The following is an 18,551-nucleotide window of genomic DNA, read 5'->3' as shown; positions in this document are numbered from 1 at the left end:
AAAATCACCCTAAGAGGAATCCAGGGACGGGATGCAGAATTGCTGTGCTCAAGTTAATAGTGGTAGATGACTTAAAGCTTTCCTTAAAATGTAGTTTTCAATGTTTTGAAGTTTTGTCCTTTTACAGGTTTAAAGATGTCTTTTGTGTGGCTCAGAATTAACAGAGCTTTATTTTCTGGATAATCAGTACTAAAGCTCAGAAATATATTGTTGTTCTTTTTTTAGGGACTAGACTTTCAGTCTGATTATCTTTGAGAAATTCCGCTCTTTTTGCACTTGTGGTCTAGCAGATTTTGCTTTATTGGATGATCCATCCAAATTGCAGGACAAGAGCCTGTGAAACCAAAAATCTCTTCCTACTTGTTTGCAGCTGTGAAAAGCAAGCTTGAAACCAGTATCTAAAAGAGAGGAAATAAGGCCCTCTAGATTTCATCCGGTTTTATGTTTTTCTAATTACCTCATAGGGGATGGCAGAATAGTAAGCAAGACTTTAATGAAGGAATGGGTAATTATAAAACATTTGGGGCACTGTGGTTATGAGTACATTTGTGTGTAAGGAACAGAGTTTATAACGATTACAATTACAAAGCTAAGTAGAGCCAAATATTTTATCCTCCGCTGTTATCACTAGTCTTCAATAGCTTCCTTTGCTTACTTTCAATACAGAAACATCATTCTATGTCCTGGATTCATCATTAAAGAACCAGATATGAAAAACAGAGTCATCACAGATGACCACTAGTGACAAGCACTGAATATACAGTTACTTGAAGAAGTAAGACTAAATGGGTGATAGAAGGGAGAGAGTATAGTATGTTACACCAGTATGTTCTGGAAATGCTGATATAGTAGGACTTTTACAAATAGAGACTGGGAAGAGCAAACGAAAACATTTTAACGGCTTCAGTTATCATATTGGTGGTGGTGGTTTTAGCACTGTTATTCTGAGGCTGCTGCACGTGTAAGGTAAATAAAGAAAGTGAGTAATTGTGGGCTAGTTTAACTCTATCATGCCCTGTGTCCTTGAGAACTAGGATTCCCATTGTAGAAAAGTGGAGATACAGTAGTAATAGAAAGGATTAAGTAAAATCCCTGTAGTACTCAACTTGATTTGGAAGTTTTACAATAAACTCACAAAGTGTTTTACCTTGTAAAAAAAAAAAAAAATAGATATGTCCTAGCTCTTTCCTAGAAACGGCCAATCTACTAGCAATGAGCATCCTTAGAGCCCTGATTATGGTTTTGAAATGCCATTTCTCACTGAAAGTAACTAAGCTTTTTAGAGTGATAACTGATTCCAGGTCTGGGGCAGATAACACACAAGTTGAGCCTGGAATATCTTGTCTTCTGAGATACCAAGGAAGCTATTAAAGATGGCTAGTGGAGTGTCAAAACAACTCAGCGCCAACTTGGCATGGCTCCCAATAGCCAGAGATGGGACAATTTAAACTTCAATAAGGTAATATCCGAAATGGGTTGAGGCCTATCACACATGTTTGAATCCATGAGTTCACAACACTGAAAAAAAAAAAAAAGAAAGAAAAAGTGATCTCCGGAAGCGAATAGGAAACAAGTTTACTATCTTGAAAATTAGTAAATACAGGGAGAATACAAATATTTACTTTCCCTTTCCTATACAAACCTGACCACTGGTTAACCAAATAGTAGATGTGGGGAAACATCTCTTTATAAAAATGTTCCAACTAATAAGTGGAAGAGAAATTATAGAATTAGAATATCCTCCAGCTCACAATAAATCAATGGATCTAGGCATTGAGTATCAATTTCAGCTGACATCATGAAAAGAGAGAACAGAACATTGTTCTGTGTGCCCTCTGTTGAAAGGACACACCATGACCTATAATCTTGCCAAAAAGGATTGAACCTGAGTCTATTATATCTGGATCCATGTGTCAATATTCAGAGGAAAGAGGAATGTGCTGAATTGCACCATGAGCATGCAAACAGCAAAATACAGATTGTGGATAACTCTATCCAAGACCAAGTTCTTCAACTAATAAATTTTAAAGAAAAGAAAAGAGAAACTACAGATTAAAATACACACTTAGGTATTGATATCACTGTAGTGATTACTTCTGTGGAAGACAGTTAATAACTGTGAGTGGACACACAGAGGAAGTCCAGAGTGGCAGACTTCTAAAACTGTTTCCTACATTTTCGGTTTGGCTTTCAGTATTTATATTTTATATATTTTTTTCTAAAAGATAAAAGTAAAAAAAAAAAAAAAATCAAAGCCCTTAGGGTTTTCCACTAAAAATTATGGATGTGAACACTTCTATAAATATCAGCTAAAGGTCCTTAAGAAATTACCTATATTATAGAAATATTTCTAAATAATAAGCTACAAATATTTGAAAAATATAATAGTAAATTCTTATTGAGCATAGTTATAAAAAGTCTAAGTATTAAGCATACATTGTTAACACAACAGTTACTTTGTTTACAGTGTTGTTTTACAATTTGGTTAAGCAGGCTTTGCTGACTTTCAAGATTTTCCTTTTCTACTCTGATACAAGGTTACCCATATTATTCTATTAGAGATTAGATAAGCCCTAGAGCAGATTTCATGTTTCCTTGAATGTCTATACTTGGTTTCACTCTCCATCTTTTTACATAGAACAAATATTAGTTATCTTGCCCAACCATGATGATAGTTATTAATCTACAGCATTATACATAGTATCATCCAATTTGCAAATAAAGATCGTACACTCACATATCCTGCCTTATGTTCTCCTCTATACCTTGATGGCTAATGGAAACTAATTTTTGTTAAGTGTCTAAGAAAGTCAAGAATGTAAAACAGATTTAAACCATCCAAAGGAAAGCAGTTATAAAATGCAATACAACAATAAACATGGACAAACATATAACTGTGTTGTACATTTTTGCCCATAGAACATTGACAATTTCCCTCCAATTGTTCAAGCAGCATCTTAACAAATGGTGCAATTGTATGGTCTCCTTCCCTTTCCTTTGGATATAATTATGTGGTGTTCGAGTGATTCACATATTCCAGAAGTGACCGGTCTAAGACCCTTCGGATAAGAGCTTCCTCAATTATATTAAAATCCTACGATGAAGAAAAATAATTAGAAACATACAATCAGAGATGATAGTTTTCAGCAACTGGAGGATAAAGGTCAAGGCAATGCTTCATTTTGCAGGAAAGTAGAGCCCTGAATTTAGTGACCTGTCCCAAGTTTCCACAGAAATTCTCATAAACTTATCCCGGAACTTTTGCTTTGGGGCTAGTGTGTTTTTCTATTTCTTTTTAACGCATAACAATTACCTAGTTACTGTCGTAGTAGAATAGTCTTGATTTGGAGTTTAAACTAGTAATTTTTAGTCAACATTATAAATCGTGGTCAGGGTGCTATCTATGTTCCAAGTAAACTTTTAATATGGAGTAAAATCAAGACATTCCTCTGGAATTAACCAATCCCTGTATTACCATTGAATATCCATTTCTGAAGAATATGTTGAACACAAAACTCTCTTTCTCCTTGGCCCTCAATGTTTAAAATGGCTTTCAAAACTTAAGTTAGCACATGCTGGAAATAAAACAAAAGCTACTAAGAGCCTTATCCTCTGCAATCCATCTCCTCTTCTGCAATAAAAATAAACAAAGTCTCTATTGGAAATCTATTCTAAAACATAAGAGCACAAAGGCAAATCAACAAAATCCAAAGGAAAACCATAAGGCCTAGGCAAAAACAAGATTTGGACCAATCCTGGTTTTTTCTTAGGCAACTTATTAACCTTCGAGCTTCAGATGTTTCATAGCTAAGTGAGGATAGTCAGACAATACACACTTCACAGAAGCTGCTGTAAGGAATAAAATGAGATAATATGCCTAAAGTGCTTAGTATAGTACTTGGTAGCTTGGGAAACCAAAAAGTCAAAACAAGTAATACTGCTTCTTCCTTACTTTCACATCCAACAATATGGTTTTGAGTGGGTTGAAAGTACTCTCATCAAAGTTACTTCCTCCTGACCAGCCCTGAATCACACTTTGAAAATTCTTGAGAAGAATGGACTGTGAATAGCCAGAACAAATATGGAATCAACCTGGTTTTTAAAACACCTAACGGAGCTAAGGGAAAGAGGAAGTCCTGTGTGTTGTAAAACATGAGAACGGATAGACCGGAACCAGCCTCTGCTGAGGTCCTGTGTGCTTTAGCATCCAGAAAAGACACTATTTGAGCTCTGGAGCTGAGAACATGAAGCTTCTCTTGTGTAGCCTGTTCGATTCTTCAAGTGGCCCTAGTACTTTTATGTATGTAAAAGACTTTTATGGTCTCCCCATCTCCAGCTTGCCTAATGCCCTTGCCTAAACCGTGTATATAACTTTACATGCGCTATCGAATTGGAGCCTCTCAAGAGCTTATGGGACGAAGTGCTTTTACTCTCCTCACTTATCAAATGAACAGACAGGCTCAGTGGTTAAATACCTTGCCCGAGGTCACAGAGCTGTGACCGAGCCATTACTTCAACCCAGGTCAGGACCCAAGCTCCTTTTCTGTTGAATCTAGATAACCACAGTGGGCAGATCTAAAAGCAGGGAGAAAATTTTCAAGTGACAGTCTTCAACAGCTCTTGAATTCTATCTTGAAATTGCATTAAAAAAAAAAAAGAAACTGGATAAAAAGAAAGCAGTCAAAAAATCATGTGAAAATTATATGCAAAGTTAAATTTAGCCCTTAATATTTCATGTATTTAGGTAGAGGAAACAATAAAATATACTATTTCAGAATGTGGCTCTGAATGATTTTCCTTCCAGAACAGGCAATACCCCTTTGCTGACAGGGACTCGGGCATAACACATTACCCTCACATGGCAACACACAGAGCAAAGTAGAACAAAGGCTACATTAACTTTTGGCTTGTTGTTCTCATTTCTGATCATGGGAAATACAGTCATAAGTTAGAACTATTCATACTACATCTAACTTTTCTTCCATCCTAAAAAAAAATTGCTTGGGTGGGGGAGGGGGAATTGGATGAAGGTGGTCAAAAGGTACAAGCTGACTGAGCCATCCAGGTGCCCTCCCCCCCAAATTCTTAATACAATGAGATTGGCCATGAGTGGGTAGTTACTCTTGGGTAGTTATTGAGGATACATGGGAGTTCATGGTATTGTTTTGGCTACTTTTGTATATATTTATAATTTTTCATAATAAAAATTTTTCAGTATTATAAAAGTTCAATAAATATGAGTTTTGTGTTTTATGGAATTGAAATAAAATATGAGGCCTGTGTGTCTTACTACACTGATATTACCATACGCGTTCTTAGCCATTCAATGTAATGGTAACTGCATGCAGAATAAACTCTGAGCCATTTCATTACTGATGAGATTTCATCTCATCTCAGGTACATAAGTTTTCAACTTTGAAAACATTTGAACTATACTTAAGGGGGAACTAAAGTAAAACTTAAAATAATTTGAAAGTGAAATCTAGTACTTTACACAATGACTATCTTGATCACAAAGACAATAATTTTGTCTAAGGCAGATAACTCATATTAATAGTCAAGTTTATAAAATTCTATATTTTTATAATTTCCTACTTAATGCTAATACTTAACTTCAGGTCTATACACATTTTTTCTGCCATAATCTTATATGCTTGAATTTAAAAACGTAAGGTTAACACACAGCACATAGAAACAATGTAAAAGTAAGAAAATATACTTACTATGAAATCATCATAAAACAAAGTGTGATTGACTTGCAAATGTCTTATTAAACTGCCACTGAAGCTGCTTGGGTTTTCATTAGGTAGTAATCGGCAGAGTGGACAGAACTGGAAATGAAGAAAACCAAGAGTTCAAGAAAGAATTTAAAATAATCATTAGTGTCAGAATTTAAAAACTTGAATAACCGCTCAGCAAAGTGAATTTTAACTTTAGGAATCTATTGGCCATTCCTCAGCATAATATTTTGTTTTTTATCTATCTATCCATCCGTCTATCTTATCTTTTTTTTTTTTTTTTTTTGAGAGAGTGTGAGCATGTGCATGTGCACGCAAACCGGGGAGAGGCAAAGGGAGAGGGAGAGAGAGAGAGAGAATTTTAAGCAGGCTTCATGCCCAGTGTGGAGCCTGCCATGGGGCTTGATCCCACGATCATGAGATCATGACCTGAGCTGAAATCAAGGGTTGGACTCTTAACCATTTTAACCAACCAACTGAGCCACCCAGGCACCCCCTCAGCATAATATCTTAAAACTGCATATATATTAACAATACTAAGTAAAATTGCACTTATTTCTTCATATGCACTCCCTGTACATATTTATCAATTTATTATTTAAACAATAAAAATTTATTATTTAAAGAATAATAGATTAATTAGTTGCCTTGTTCCTGAAATACATAAAACTTTTTTGGTATGCAGATATTTTGTTATTACAAATGATATTATCTATACTGTTTACCTTTTAGGGATTATTTTCTTAGAATAAATTACCAGAAATGGAAATTAGCCAGTCAACAATTATGAACATTTATAGTTCATAATATCTATTGCCCTAAAGTTTTTTATTTCCACTAGCAATATAGATTATAACACGCTGGTATCAATTAGTATTTACACATATTTTCTTAATAGCAGTAATGGCTTTAAAAAATAACCTTTTGCATTTTTAAAGATTTATAAACTCATGAGAAATTGCAAAGATAATGCCAGAGGTCCTATGACCCCGTCACCTTCCCCATCATTTTTTTTTTTAATGTTTATTTTTGAGATAGAGAGAGGCAGAGTGCAAGCAGGGGAGGGTAGAGAGAGAAGGAGACATAAAATCCCAAGCAGGTTCCAAGCTCTGAGCTGTCAGCAGGGCTTGGACTCAAAAGCAGTGAGATCATGACCTGGGCCAAAGTTGGACACTTAACGGACTGAGCCACCCAGGCGCCCCTCTTCTTCTTTTCTTTAAAAAGTTTTAAATGTTTGTTTATTTTTGAGAGAGAGCAAGCATGAGCAGGGTAGGGCAGAGAGAAGGGGAGACAGAGGATCTGAAGCGGGCTCCGTGATGACAGCAGAGAGCCCAATGTAAGGCTCAAACCCACAAGCCATCAGATCATGACCTGAGGCGAAGTGGGCCGCTTAAATGCTCAGCTGATTGAGCCACACAGGTGCCCCATCCCAAAGGCAACATCTTATATAACTGCAGTACATTACCGAAACCAATAAATTGGCAATTAACAACAAACTTCACTTAAGAGTCCACAATTTTTGCATGAACTCAGTTTTTTTGGGTGTGCATGTGTAATTCTATGAAATTTTATCACATGTATAGATTTATATAACCACAAACACAATCAAGATACAGAAATGCGGTGTCATTACAAAGAAACTTCCTTGGGCCACCTCTTTACTTGTCTTCTCTCCCTAAACCCTGGTATCCACTGATCTGGTCTCTACCTCTAGACCTTTATCATTTTGAGAATGTTATATAAATAGGATTATACACTATTTAACCATTTGAGATTGGCTTTTTTCATGTGGAGCATAATGGCCCTGAGATTCACCCAGGTTGTTGAATGCATCAAAAAGTTCCTTCTTTTTTATTGTTGAAATAGGACTCCATGATGTGAATGTGCCAATTTATCCATTTACTTTCTGAATGACATTTGTCATTTTTAGTTCCTGGCTGTTACAAGTAAAGCTAAGGTGAATATTGGTATACAGATGTTTGCATAAACATGTTTTCACTTCTCTAGAACAAATTTCCAGGAGTGTGAGGGCTGGGTCCTATGGTGAGTTTTATTGTTATATATTCCCACTAGCAATGTATGAATTATCACCAGCATTTGGTACTATCTATATGTTTTAAATTTAATTGTATTGTATTGTGGTTTATTTAAGAGACAAAGCACAAGTAGAGGAAGGGCAGAGAGAGATGGAGAGAGAGAATCCCAAGCAGGCTCTGTGTTGTCACTGCAGAGCCCAGTGCAAGGCTCCAACTCACAAACAGTGAGATTATGACCTGAGCCGAAGTCGGAGGCTTAACCAACTAAGTCACCCAGATGCCCCGTTAATTTGTTTAATTAATAAATTAACATATTAATTTTAATCATTTTGATAGGTGTGTAGTGGTATTTCATCACGGTTTTAATTTGTTTTTATTAATTTTTTAATGTTTTATTTATTTCTGAGAGAGAGACAAAGACAGCGTGAGCAGGGGAGGGTCAGAGAGAAAGGGAGACACAGAATCTGAAGCAGGCTCCAGGCTCTGAGCTGTCAGCACAGAGCCCAATGCTGGGCTTAAACTCACAAACCACGAGATCATGACCTGAGCTGAAGTCAGATACTTAACTGACTGAGCCACCCAGGCACTCCTATATTTGTCTTATTTTTAATAAAATTATATCATTTAAGTTACTATTGCTTTATAATCATTTCTGATTTTCTAATCACAAAATTCTATCCCAAGATAGCACTTAATCTATCCAGAGACCCCTATGTAGTAATGAGAACACACCTGAGATCAAGAAATATTTAAGAAAAAGCAACAATATTTTGTGGTGTGAAGGAAGGGATACTAGTTATAGAGATTTGTTCACTCAGTACTCTTTATTGTGCCTCTACTATGTGCTAGGCACCTGGAATAAGGAAACCAGTAAAGATAGGGTTGGGTTGCGTGGCCTGTGAAATCAGACAGCCTTGGGTTCAAGTCCCTGCAAGTTCAAGTTCTTGCTCACTGTGTGACCTTTAGCACATGAGTTTCCCTCTTCTTTGAAGTGAAGATACTACCACCTACCTTGTAGAGCAGTAATGATGTTTAGAGATAATGTCCTTAATGTGCTAGGTACATACTAAGGATTCAATGAACAACATATATTTACTACTATTTGATCCTTGTTCTTGAATAGTTGGAGCTCCATGAGGGAAGAAACTACAAGTGTCCTGTTTAGTCCTGGATTCCCAGTACCTGGAAAATTGTTTCCCATTTCTTCTCTACCTACCTCTCACTGACTGAACCTTGGCAAGTAACTAATCTCATCCTATAAAATGAGAACTATCTCTCCTTTGCGGGGCTGTTTGTATATTTAAAAGATGTCATTTAAGGTTCTGAAGCTCAGTCATTATATTAGCTCAATCCTTGGCACAAATACTAAATGGTTGCTATTGTTACCACTTAAGCAAATACTTTTACTACTGCATAGCAAGTGCTGTAGCTGAGATGTTACACTACACGTTCAAGTGTTATACTCCAAACTACAGTTCAAGACCTAAAATGAGAATCATTAATTTTGCCCAGGAAATGATGAAGGGCTTCGGCCAAGCTGCTGGCAACTGAAATGAGTCTGGAAGAATGAGCCAACAATGCCAGAGTGAGGAGCATCAATGGGCAGAGAAATCAATGTGGGAAGAGGCAGGAGATCCTAAAAGGACAGACCTGCTTAGGCAATGGGAAAAGCTGTAGGAGGCTGAAGACAGGGCATGTTGCAGCAAGTAGTAGGAGACGAGTCTGGAAGGATACGCTGGGACCAGTTCTGCTCAACAGATGTTCATTTGAGCACCTATTATGGTTTCTGGAGGCCCTGTGTCAAGAGTCAGAGGTACAGAGATGCTAAGCCCTGGCCCAACGATTAAGGAGCTTTTAGATTGAGTGAAGGAGAAAGAATCAGAAAACCTTGAAGTTTTTAGTCTGAAGTTAATAGGAACTAGTGGAGAAGAGACTTCAGCCTTCTGTTGTACATAAAATTTAGCTGTGTAACTAAGGAGAGTTCTACCAGAAGGACATTGTAAGACAACAGGAAAACAGCTATACTACTCTAAAGATTTCTTTTGTGTCTTACACTGAAGGATCTGACCTGAAGGGGGAGAGGGTAAACATAGGAAGGGGAGAGAAATGGTATGAGAGTTACTAATCATTACCAAGTACCTAAGTGTGCACCTATATTCTCCCCAGTGTTGCCGTTTACTAGTATCAGCTCATCCTTTATTAACTGCCTGTATTCAGTGCTCCTGGGCCATGCTACTCAGATTAGGAATCAACCATTGTGCAGTGTGCATTCAACAGATGTTGTCCTCAACCCAGAATGGACTTTATCTGATGGTGAACACCACAGGTGAAAAACAGCCGCCATATTAGAAGCTACCACCAACCTTTGGAACTCTATTACAATGGACATCCAGCTCTATCTGTGGTTTAGATTAACCTCCACAGCAACTATCTGATGCCAAGTGCCATTTGGGGAAGTAATTTAAAATTTCTGAATCTGAGAGAGAGAAAGAAAGAAAAGAGACATGCACCAAAAATAATTACAGGCAAATATGTAACCAAAATTAAGGTGCCGGACTGCACATCTAATTTAGTAAAGAGTTTGAAAGCAAATTTAATACAGATTTTTCTTCCTTCCAAGACATATTCCCCCACTGCCCAGCTGAGTCACAGATATTCTAAATACCCACAGAAATAAACCTCTGTGGGGCAGGTAGCTCAAGCTCTATCACCACAGTTTATGTTCCAATCCAATAAAAGTCCTGTACTTTCCCTTAAGGAATGAATCTCAGGAGCAAGGCAGAGAATAAGAGACTACTGCATCCTTTGAATGAAATTACGTTTTCTTTAATATCTTATTTTTCATAATCACTATATCCTCTTATGTGCTAGTTTCTCTTCTAATAGCTGGCCAGGCAGTGTTGAACCAAGAAGTTCCATGACTTCATGAACCTAGTAACTTACAGGGAGAAGACAGACATGAAATGAATCCACAATTACAAATTGTGATGAGTAAGGAAGTAAGAGGAGAGAAAAGCAATAGCTAAAAGTAATTTGGTCATCAGGGAGTGCTTCCCTGAAGAAGTGAGATTTAAGAGGAGTTCTAAAGGATAAATAAGAGCCAACCACTGAAGAAAGAACGCTCGGGGGGAAGAGAGTAGCCAGAAAGTATGGCTTTTGTGGAAACATCTTCCCTTTAGAAGACAAAATACCAAATTTCTCTCAAAAGTGTTCTCACAGTTCAATCTGAAGCAAGCTGCTTATGTCGTTGGCCTCCTTTGGGTTTAATATTCCACAGATACAAAATTTTTTAAATAAAATACTGCAGAATATAACTACTGTGCGACAAAAAGGAGCTGTTGGTTATTGCTGTTGTGTTCTTTTTAAGTTTATTTATCTTGAGAGACAGAGTAAGAGCATGAGAGAGACAGAGAAGAGAGGGAGAGAGCGAGGAGCCCAAGAAGGCTCTGTGCTGTCAGTGCAGAGCCCCACTTGAGCTGAAGCCAAGAGTTAGATGCTTGACTGATTGATTGAGCCACCCAGTCGCCCCAAGGAGCTATTGGTTCTTAAAACTCCATGTGAGAAAATTCAACATTCCATTATGTTCTTAACCCATTACCCTAGTCTTACGCAACTTGGAAAGGAAAGATTAGTTGCTTGTGGGTTGATCTCTGAATTAGCTAATTTTATCTAGAAGGCAGAATCATTTGCTCAAATCTTTAACTGCCATGAAACCTCTTATGCGAGATAGGTCAGATGATGTCCCGGATCTTATCTGTAAGCAAACCCAGCAACCCAGCCCTCAAAGCAATGATTCCTTGTTAACGTCCACACCAATCCAGAATCAGCCTTGGACGCAGGACTTTTCCGGGAGGTGTTTCCCCATCTGAGGATCCCTAAGCCATGTGGACCCTAACTATGCCACAGGACCTACTTCCAGCCTTTTCATAATAAAGTATCTACTGAATTCTAATGGCTGTAAATCCTTCAGAGTGACACATGTCTTGATTTTCCATCCCAGCATAACACATTAATATAGGAAACTGAAGGTCTTCTGTTCTAGAAGCGACCTAGACAGCCCTCGTGTATTACTGGATCATGGATTTTGTGAACAGTCTGCTCCTACCTCAAGGCCACGACTGTGTCCTGGTCTTGTGAAATTCACCACTTCACACCCCTTCCAGCTTGGGCTCCCCAACTGTGGAGTACACGGCTTCCTTGAAATCTCTACTAGCCTTGGTTTTACGTAGTTGCAAAAGTGCTGGCAGCCCACCATTATCAAATGACTCATTTCCTACCACCCGGTGGAAAGGGCATCATCATCATCATCATCATCCCCATTTTACCAACGATGACATAGAGGCAAAGCCATTAATGCGATTTGCTGGGATTATCTCCTCCAAAGCCTAGGTTTTAACTATGAATTCGATGGGCAATCGGATCCCACCATTCCTGGTTTATTTCTGCCCTTAGGTCAGTTTTCTTCAATGGTCTCTATGACCTCTAAATCAAGGAAGACCTAGCTTCCATGGGCTCCTTTAATCTGATAGCCAAACTGAGCACAGCAGGTGGACTGGACTTCTGCTGGAGCAGGTACATAGTGCCAGTGGACAGACCAGTACACAGCCTGCCCCAGATTCCTGCTGTGATGCAGCCCAAGACCATGGCCCAAAGCACCTGGTGTCCCTCCAGCCAGAGCAGCACCTGGGTACTAGTGGTGAGGGCTCAGGCTGTGTGATAATACCTTCACAAGGTAGCCAGGAGACAAGGAAGCACTTAGAACTCAATAAATGGTAGGTATTATGACGCCATCCTAATGCTTTCTTCTAACTTCCTCTAGCTCCCCAAGGACCTATCATGAAACGACTCCTTAGCCTAGTTCCACCCACAGAGCAACTTTAGAGCAGTAAAAGCCCACGACAGTCTCCCCTACTCTCCCGACACATATCAAATCATTCCAAGAACCAAAATTCCTAAGCCTAGGGTCAATAACAAATACCTTTGATCATATTGTCTGGCTTTTCTTCTGAACCTGCTAGTAGAGCACAGGGGTGCAGCATGCTCTGGAGCTAGACTCCTGTGTGCAAATGGCGGCTCTGCTGCCTAACAGCTGTGTGACCTTGTAAGACTTACTTAAACTCTCTGAGCCTCAATTTATCATTTGCAAAATGGAGGTAATCACATCTATCTTCTAGGATTGTTATAAGAACTATCCTTCTATCTATCTATCATCTATCTTTTTTTTTTAATGTTTTATTTATTTCTAGGAGAGAGAGAGAGACAGCGTGAGCAGGGGAGGGTCAGAGAGAGAGGTAGTCACAGACTGAAACAGGCTCCAGGCTCTGAGCTGGCAGTCAGCACAGAGCCCGACGCGGGACTTGAACCCACGAACTGCGAGATCATGACCTAAGTGAAAGTCGGACGCTTAACCGACTAAGCCACCCAGGCGCCCCTATCTATCATCTATCTATCTATCTATCTATCTATCTATCTATCTATCTATCTATCTAACATAACTATGTTTCAATCTCATCACTTTCCAAAAGGATTTTACGGAGGAAAATAAAGCTTAAAATTGAAATTAAAAAAAAACCCCTAATATCTATATAAATGGTACACATACACGTGTCTGTGTATATACATACACATATATACATATATATAACATAAAACTAAAATAAAACTCAAAATAATCTTCAAGGTATTATTTTATATCTGCTAAGTCTTTTATTTTAATTGAATTAAATTAATTAATTTATTTTTAAAGTTTATTTGTTTAGAGGTGTCTGGGTGGCTCTGTCAGTTGAGCGTCCCACTCTTGATTTCTGCTCAGGTCACAATCCCATAGCTTTGTGTGTTCGGGCCCTGCCTGCCTCAGGCTTTGCACTGGCAGTGTGAAGCCTGCTTAGGATTCTCTCTCTCTCAACTCTCTCTGCCCCTCCCCCACTCATGCTGTCTCAGTCTCTCTCAATATTTATTTATCTTTATATTAAAATAAAATAAGGTTTATTTATTTACTTATTTTGAGAGAGAGAGAGAGAGAAGAGGAGCAGAGAGAGAGGGAGAAAATCCCAAGCAGGCTCCATACTGTCAGCTAAGAGTCCAACTAGGGGCTGGATCTCACAACTGCAAGATCATTACCTAAGCCGAAATCAAGAGTCAGACGTTTAACCAGCTGAGCCATCCAGGCGACACTTTTATTTTAATTTTGAAATAAATGTACCCAGTGTTGGCCAGGTTAATGTGAAAGTGGTTTACTTACAAATCCCTGACACAAATAGAAATTGACTCAGCCTTTCTGGAATGCATTTCAGAAGTATATTTCAAGAACTATTAAAAAGTTTGCTCTCTTGGTCCCAGAAAGATAAATCTAAGGATTTCCCCTCAGGAAAAAAAAATCCAATAGAAAGAAGAGTTCAAATGTGCAATATGAATTCAAATGCTAAAATTGGTAACAAGTGTACAAAAAATAGTAAAATGGCTAAGTAAATGAGGATGTACCCATCACCACCCTGCTATCCCTCACAACTACACCAAAATGAAAGCCACACTGCAAAGTAGAACTAAAATGCCAGGCTGCAAAGGAAAAAAAGGAAGCATCATGATGAACCTAGGAAATGATGAGCGATATGTATATTTAATGTGCAAGCATCTGGATAAATACTCAGCTTGTGAAATATAACAATAGATTGATCAAAGATGAATAACTTTCTACTTCTCATTTCTAGTGAATTACTGTGATAACCCTATTTGCATTATTAAAAAATGTTTTTAACTTAGGACATGACCAGAGCGAGTATACTCAAGTTGGATCTTAGCTGTGTAGTTTTGATCTTAGTTGATTATGCCCATAATTATCTGTAAGAAATAATGTCTAAGTTCCTTAATGAAAGAGTGATTGCACATTCATAATTCTTACCACGCACATATTGTTAACAGTCACAGAATTATCACAACCTTGACATAAAGTATCCTTCATTATATACCCATAAGCACAAGACTATTGAACGGATTTCTAGAGTATATTGAACTTAGACTTTGCAGAAGTATATAGTAACAAAATTCCTTACCACAGATCTCCTTTCTGATCTGTGATGAGTGATACAGTGATCCAGCAAGCTGTCTTCATCCAATTCCTTCTGACAAAATGGACACACACACCTGGAAATTGCAGAGAATACAAAAATGATGAAAACTGCTAGTATTTAACTAGAGGTAAACAATAGAATGTAGGCAGATCTAGTTTCCAGCCCTTGTTCTGGAAACTTCCAGATTTGCCATGATTTTTCCGATCCTGATAATGGTCAGATGCCTATGCTTTTTCTCATGGAGAAAAGTTAAGTATTCTCACAGGGGCACCATGGAGAAGCAGTTACAGCACGTGAAGCACTTTATTCTCTTTGGAGGAGAAGTGCAGTCTGGGCACTCATTAACTGAGACCACATCACCCAGCTGTCTCTTGGGCTACTGTTTCTCTTTTTCTTCCTCCCTTTCCTAATTCAGGTAACATAACTGGGTGTTGTTTTATTCTTCAGCCCCACCAGGATATAACTGCAGGTGGATATAAGGAGTATTTGACCTATACATCCGTGCTATTCAGTACAGTAGCTATTAGCCATGTACATCTCTTGGCACTTGAAAAGTGGCTATCGAAACTGAGTTATGCTGGAAGTACAAAATGCACTGTGAATTTCAAAGGCTTACCATATAAAAAAGCAAAATACCGCAATAACGTTTATATTGATTACGTGTTCCAATGATAATATTTGAGCTATCTTTGGTTAAATAAAATATACTAAAAATTAATATCGCTGTTTCTTTTTGCCTTTTTAATGTGGCTATTAGAAACAATAAAATCACATACGTGTTCTCTTAGACAGTACTGCCTTAAACTCATAGGTACAATAAGGAGCCTTGGAATTTTTTGCTCACTTTCTATCATAGATACAACTTCCTGTTCCCTAAGACTTGAACCCATTAGAATTTTAAAAATTTGAATCATGCAGCAGTAAGTTCCTCTATGAAGCAAAGATTTCTATCTTAAATGCAAATATTAGTCTGAGAAGATTGATTAATCAACAACCCTCTCCTCATTCTCTGTTACTTTGTTTATTATTTAATTCTAACCAGCAGAAAAAATTAGGATTTAAATTAGCCTGCATATATTTTTATAAAGCCTAACAACCTTGAAATCAAACCCATATATTTTCTTAACCCATTTATTATCCTTCCTTCCTACTGGTCCTTGTAGCCAATCTAGTAGAATTCATACTCTTCTTTAAACTAAAATTTAAATTTAGTTGTATAAATTTTAAGTTTATAACATCATGGTATACAACGAACCCTGATAATGGATACATTTTCAAAGCAATCTCTAGTGAAACAATGGAAGGGGGCAACCATTTAGACTTTCAGGTTAGGAAATTTAAGCTTTGAGTGTATTTTCTTAAAATAAGTAAAACTACATTTTCCTTCAGGAGAGAAAAAAAATAAATCACACTCCTACTGAGTATCACTACTTGTAACTGAGTTTATACTTGAATTTAATGGTTTCAAAGCCTTCAGCCTATGCAGGAAAACACAAATCATTTCTGTATTTTTTTGGTAGGGAGAGACTCCAACCTTTGCAATTACTCTGGCCATCAAGATAGTCATGGCTCAGATTCATTTCTTTTTTTAAAGGAAAAAATAATAACGATCAATATTCTTCATTGCCTCTACTAACCGTCTCCATTCTCCTACCAGTCCCGTAAGAGTACCCACAAAAATGGTATAGGGCTCAAGATGCCTGCCCCAGGCCTGTTCTCCCTTGTTAGGCTAGGTACTGAGATGTTACTTCCTCCCTTCTACAGACCAACCAGCAGCACAACAGGAAATGAGCAGGGGCACTGAGCAATGGCCGTGGAGGAGTGAAAAAGAGTAGGCTCTGAACCAGGATCTACTTCAATCTATTAGTCAGAAAATAGAGCCTTGAGGAACTTGAACAGTTCCACGTTTTATTTTTGGATCTTCCTTAATACAAACTTGTCTGAGGAAGTTCTTCCAATCTCTCCTGTGCTCGGTTGGTACCACCCATGCAAAGTTTTCGAAGTACAGAAAGCAAAATTCTTTCGTAAAATGATTACCAATAGTAGGTGTTATGGTTCAAAGCCTGAACACAACTCCGTAGATATTTTCACAATGAAATGGCTAACCGGTCCAGCCTATTAACTTCTCTGCAGGCATATCAAATTTAGCATTCAACTATGTTGTGTTGAAACAAACCTTGTTGCCGTCTCTCCAAGCTCTTGCAGTGGTCCATACTTATCTATATACTTCTGACAAGACCTTATGTGCGCCCTCATTTCGCTGAGGCAAACCTATATAAAAGCAAGTTTAAAATAAATTCCCTGTTGAAAAGGGGCTCAATGAAGTCTTGTGATCCAGCTTTGTTACTTCCATTATTTCAAATAAGATCACACATCACGTGGGGTCAGTTGACTAAAAGGATGCATTCATGACAACAGCACAACAAAGTTAAGGCATTGTCAAGAATAACACGTTAGAAATTTCTCTAATACTTAGAAGACTCAAATGTTGAGTTCTTGAATTTGGTTCTTCCAGAAAGTGTATGTTTTTTAAAGTGGAAAGACATACATGAACCCAAATTTACTTTTTTTGGATGCTATTACCTAATCTGGTAATGGTAAGAAATAAGAGAAAAAGGGGAGAAGGAAAGAGAGCGAGGTAGAAAAAAGAAACAGTAAAAAGAGACAGAGGGAAAATGAAAACCAAGAGAGCCAATAGATGGATTTTCATTTTAAAGATGGTCATAGTAAGTAAAGGAAATCCCGTGCCTCAGGGAAAGATATAAATACCATGGTTTTATCATATATTCAGTAGTATTACATGAATTCACAATACACAGTATACTTAATGGCCCCATTAAGAGCAAACATAAAAGACAGTTCTTACAGTCCATTTTTACCACAGCAGAATAAAGAGCCCTTGTTCCTCAAGATATACATTCAGAGATCCTAACCATGAGGCTGGCTGTGGCTAAATAACACATATTCTACTAAATGTTTCATTAGAAACTGATAAGATCTAGTGCTAAAAGAAGATTTGTACCTCTGTGGTAAGGTGGTCGACCCACCCTGCTTCGTTTCGCTCAAGCTACGGAAGTTAAACCTCAAACATGAAATCTACCCTGTCAAGGAAACTGTTGTAACTGCTTAACAAAAGACATATAAAAGCAGGTGGAAAAGTGAAAACAAATCCTCGTTTTACGAATATCCACCTAAAAGATGTACAAACTAGGACCGATCGAGGTAGCTGTCTTAAAACACGCTGTTTTCTGACTTTTAACATCCAACTTTATACATCAATTCTCTCTCACATCTCTTTATTACTTTTGTTAAAAGTTCTTTCTTTTATTCCTTGAACAACAAAGATGAGCATTCTTTTTTTTCCCTTTTTTTAAAAAATTTGTTTTTATTTATTTCTGAGAGCGAGCGAGAGGGCGCGTGAGCAGGGGAGGGTCAGAGAGAGAGGGAGACAGAGAATCTGAAGCAGGCTCCAGGTTCTGAGCCAGCTGTCAGCGCAGAGCCCGATGCGGGGCTCAAACCCACGAACCATGAGATCATGACCTGAGCCAAAGTCAGACGCTTAACCGACTGAGCCACCCAGGCGCCACAAGATAAGCATTCTTCATACAAATTAGAAATGTGGGGACTGTATACTGACAAATGAATTGATAAATTCATGGAGTGTATACTCTAGACACAAAATTGTAGAAGACATTGTAAGAGATGGCAGA

General features: G+C 37.9%; 1 protein-coding gene across 2 annotated transcripts in view; it reads right to left on the bottom strand.

Annotated features, from left to right (window-relative positions):
* Positions 1 to 250: 250 nt before the first annotated feature.
* The window catches only part of RNF125 (ring finger protein 125), a 35,994-nt gene continuing 17,693 nt past the window's right edge, over positions 251 to 18,551 (bottom strand). Inside the window, exons 3-6 of one of the 2 annotated variants that reach the window (XM_039254447.1) lie at positions 17,018 to 17,112; positions 14,824 to 14,914; positions 5,724 to 5,831; positions 251 to 398 (exon numbers count right to left, since the gene is read on the bottom strand). In XM_039254447.1, coding sequence (XP_039110378.1) covers positions 357 to 398; positions 5,724 to 5,831; positions 14,824 to 14,914; positions 17,018 to 17,112 — 336 coding nt within the window. In that variant the 3' untranslated portion in view covers positions 251 to 356. Of the gene's footprint in view, positions 3,095 to 5,723; positions 5,832 to 14,823; positions 14,915 to 17,017; positions 17,113 to 18,551 lie in introns of both variants that reach the window. The other variant, XM_039254446.1, reaches the window with a different exon arrangement.

The sequence above is a fragment of the Hyaena hyaena genome, unplaced genomic scaffold (genome assembly GCF_003009895.1).
Source record: "Hyaena hyaena isolate Hyena2069 unplaced genomic scaffold, ASM300989v1 scaffold_490, whole genome shotgun sequence".
Classification (NCBI taxonomy): domain Eukaryota; kingdom Metazoa; phylum Chordata; class Mammalia; order Carnivora; family Hyaenidae; genus Hyaena; species Hyaena hyaena.
The sequence above is the reverse complement of the archived record's forward strand: the minus strand, read 5'-3'. Positions and strand labels throughout refer to the sequence as shown.